The sequence below is a fragment of the Montipora foliosa genome, chromosome 8, assembly GCF_036669935.1.
Source record: "Montipora foliosa isolate CH-2021 chromosome 8, ASM3666993v2, whole genome shotgun sequence".
In the NCBI taxonomy this organism is placed as follows: Eukaryota; Metazoa; Cnidaria; class Anthozoa; order Scleractinia; family Acroporidae; genus Montipora; species Montipora foliosa.
In genome coordinates, this window is record NC_090876.1 from 50,684,396 (window position 1) to 50,688,474 (window position 4,079).

Consider the following 4,079-nt stretch of genomic DNA (forward strand, 5'->3'; position numbering starts at 1 on the left):
CGGGAGTCCTTGCGCCATTGATCACATCGAAGAACTCGAACTGGATAACTGCCCACTCATCACCGACAACGCTTTGGACTATTTAATGTAAATGTAATTTTCCTTACCTTTGTATTAGCTTGTTTGACAACCGTTCTAAGGGAAAGAAGGGAGAAAGAAATCATGTTCACAGAAGTGAACCCTTCCAGTGTAAGTGTCCCTTTACGTCTAAGCCTTTGAATTTCCATTTCAAATGAACCTCTAAAACTTTGATCAAACGGTGAAAATGTTTGAACAAGCTGACCTTCCATTTAGATTGCTGATTTAAACGGTTTTAAATGACCATTTTGCCGTTTGTGACGAGGATTTTAACGAAGGTTATTTAGATTTGCCATGTTTTGAAGCTTCTGGAAACACTTTCATTGTCAGCAACTCTTCTTTAATTGGCTGTGACCGAGATAAATTCAAACAAAATCTTTTTTAGATTTTTCGATCTTTCGTGGTTTTTCTTGGTCTTAGTTGTTTGACAACCGTTCTAAGGGAAAGAAGGGAGAAAGAAACCATGTTCACAGAAGTGAACTGCACATTAGGAAGGAGAAAAGTTGCTCCTGTAACTCGCGCGCACATTTTCTTTCCGGCACCTGTCACACAGGCTATCATTGTGTTACTTGCCGAAAGCGATAGTAAAATCTTCTCACTGCACACAATAGACCTTTTTGCAGATACGGTAGCCATTTTGATTTCTATTGTTTCGAAAGACATTATGGGATGCTCAGGGGGCAAATTAATATGTATTTGCCCCCTGGGCATCCCATAATAGCTATTCAAAACAACGGAAAAGTAAAAATGGCCGCCTTATCGGTAAAAAGGTCTATTTCCTTGACACGGGAGGTACGGGAAAATACGCGCGACCGCCAGGGGATGATGGAGGGGTGAAATGCGGATTGAGTGCGTGAACGGCACCGCAGTGTGCATGGGAAGAATGTCAAACAAAGCCTGTACAGAGCAACCTATTGTTTTCAACCTACCAATATTGCAGCCCGCATCTTGTTCGGACCAGTTTGGCGCTTTAACGTCGTATACCAATAGACTGCAAATTCATGGGCAAAAACGGAAAAAGGTGGCCCAACAACTTTATTGTGCATCACTTCAAACAATAGAAGCTCGATCCAGTCTTTTTCGAGATCAGCGTGGGTGGGCGAAGGCTGAAATGCAGGACATCCAACCCGAAGTGTCCCTTTGAGTCTAAGCCTTTGAATTTCCATTTCAAATGAACCTCTAAAACTTTGATCAAACGGTGAAAATGTTTTAGAAAGCTGACCTTCCATTTAGATTGCTGATTTAAACGGTTTTAAATGACCATTTTGCCGTTTGTAACGAAAATTTTAACGAAGGTTATTTAGATTTGTCATGTTTTGAAGCTTCTAGAAACACTTTTGCGCATGCTTTGCGCCGCTTGCACGTTTTCCACGAATGAATTGTGATGTCAATTAAATCGACTTTGGATGGTTTTTTTCTGCAAATGTTGTTGAGATCACTTTGTGAATATATACTAAAACAATTAGTCTTTTCAATCTCGGTGAATAGTGGCATAATATTTATCTCGCCGCTTCGCGGCTCGGTAAATATTCTGCCAATATTCACCTCGATTTCGAAGAATAATTGTTAAATATCTCATGCTACAAGTGCGCAGGCCCGATACGATGGGATTTAAAGCCGCGGCTACACGCGCGATTTTTTGCTTGCGAAATTGATGCGATTTTGTTGAAAATTGTCGCGTCGCCAGCGCGCAGTGAAAATCATCCGTGTACCCACCCGTGTACTCGCAGGAAAAAAATCGCGAGAAATTGAATGAGTTCAATTTGTAGCCGGGTTGCAACATTTTGGCCTGCATTCGTGACAATTTGTGACGCGTCCAGTCGTTATCGAGCCAATCAGGGGCAAGAACGTCATCAGTCTTTGGGTTTTCACAACTTGGCGGACGCCAAGTTGTCGCCAAGTGTAGTCACCTTGCAGCCCACCACTGTAGCCAAGTGTACCCACCAGTGCTCGTTGGCGACGGGACAATTTTCCAAGAAATCGCATCACCATCGCAAGCAAAAAATCCGTCGTGTAGCCGCGGCTTAAAGATCTCAAGCCTTACCCATGCGACTCACTAATGAGGTCATAAACTGATACATAAGGATGGACGGAATTCTGTATGAAATTATTTCCTTTGTATTGATTGCAGTAATTGTCATCAACTCAAAAGAGTGGAACTCTTTGACTGTCAACTGATAACCAAAGCTGGAACAAGGAAACTCAGGGTAATTTATTTGTTTTGTCCTCTTTTGGTTTGCCAATTTTTTTCCCTTCTACTTCGGTTCTTGTGGTTCTCTGAGTCCTTCCTCGCTTTTACTAGTTTATATTTTCGTCCGAATGAGGTAACATAATTATTTTCTTGCTTGCTTTCTTTTGAACTCTGTCAATCAACATGCTTTAGCTTGAGTCTCTTTCAGAATTTCCTGGTGTCAGTCAATTTTCTTTATTGATAGCCGCCGGCCAATGTGTTCTGTTCACAGGCTCATCTACCGGACTTGAGAGTTCATGAGTATTTTGCTCCAGTCACCCCTCCCCCGAGCGTTGGCGGTGGAAGACAGAGAATGTGTCGATGTTGCGTTATGCTATGATGCTGTATTATAAGCTTAAAATTCAGACAAAACACTCGTACTTTCACTCTCGTGTCCTCATGCTTTGCAAAGACAGCAGTCCTCTCTATTTGGAGCAAACTTTCCGCACATATAATTGAATTCCATTCATACGACTGTCCAAGGGGCTGGCCCTTCAATTTGTGCAATCAGCATCGAAATTTTACCTTTCATTATCAAACTTGGTCTTTCGTATTTGTGGCCTAGCAGTCATAACGCGGATAGCTTGTTTTCCAGAGATTCGCGCTACGCAGTAACAAATTTCTTTCGCACACTGAGTTTTGTGATGCATTCCTCTTTATTTGTGAAAAGCAGATAATGACAGGTTTTGTCGTAACAATGTTGCGGTGTCTTTCACTTGGAGAGAAAACGTCACTATCACACTTAACCTTTTGACTCCCAGGATTGATCCCAGGATTGATCAGCGTGTAAATTCACCCCACATTTTCAATACACTGTCAGGTAGACAAGTATTGAGAATGAAGTTAATTATCAGCTTAATTAAGGATATGATCCTGATATAACACTAAATTCTCATGACCATCCAACGAAGAAATCTATGGAAGTAGTTAAGAGAATGAACTTTAATGAACTTTTGGATCGTGGGAGTCAAAGGTCTAAGGTCACGAGCGACTAGTTTTCTGAACGTTTTGGGGATGTTGCTCCATGGTCCTTTTACGAATCTGAAATGTCAGCCGTCCCTACTTGTTAGACCGTCAAAAGACCCATGGGTGTTAGGACTCGTCTCTGGACAGAGAAGGGGATCATTATGTCCAATACTGAAGCGTAAAAAGACAGCTGGCATTTTAGACTCCTAGACTTGTTCTAGACACCTAGAAGTTTCACGTTAAAGTATGTCGTTTATCATGTGCTTGAAAGAGTTAAGGACAACTTGGCTCGCGTGTCTATAATTTGAATTAAGTTGGTGATCATGTTTACCCTTTGCTTTGACAGATATTTTTTTATTTAAGTTTTAAAAGCTGTTTTAATTTTCGATAAATTCATGTAAATATCATAATTAATTTTTATTATCATGGTGACTTTGCCAGTGCTTTAACGATTAATAGGCTCAATGTTAGTAACAAGCTTGGAAAGTAAGAGCGATTTGTGATTAAAGTGCCCCTAGCCCCAAAATATTTTTTTTCCCTAAAATGAATCTTTGCACCTGTTCGAAACGCATTGCGGCCTTTTTTTCATTTTTCTAACAAATCCTGCATGCAAAGTAGATTGTGACGTCAAATCAGGAACAGGTGCAAAGATTCATTTTAGCGAAAAAAATATTTTAGGGTTAGGGGCACTTTAACAAGAGAATTAAAAGGGTTATACATAGGTTCCATTTTATTGTACATAGACCAGAGCCAATGCCATATATAATCGTAACTTTCACAAGATTCTCGAATGTGATTGGCTCTG

The 4,079-nt window shown here is 40.6% G+C and overlaps 1 protein-coding gene across 1 annotated transcript in view; it reads left to right on the forward strand.

The window, feature by feature from the left end:
• The window catches only part of LOC138012446 (F-box/LRR-repeat protein 20-like), a 25,893-nt gene extending 22,220 nt beyond the window's left edge, over positions 1-3,673 (forward strand). The window contains exons 14-16 of the mRNA XM_068859216.1: positions 1-87; positions 2,210-2,285; positions 2,541-3,673. The exon at positions 1-87 is cut by the window's left edge and continues 50 nt beyond it. Coding sequence (XP_068715317.1) covers positions 1-87; positions 2,210-2,285; positions 2,541-2,648 — 271 coding nt within the window. The 3' untranslated portion in view covers positions 2,649-3,673. The remainder of the gene's footprint in view (positions 88-2,209; positions 2,286-2,540) is intronic.
• Positions 3,674-4,079: the final 406 nt, after the last annotated feature.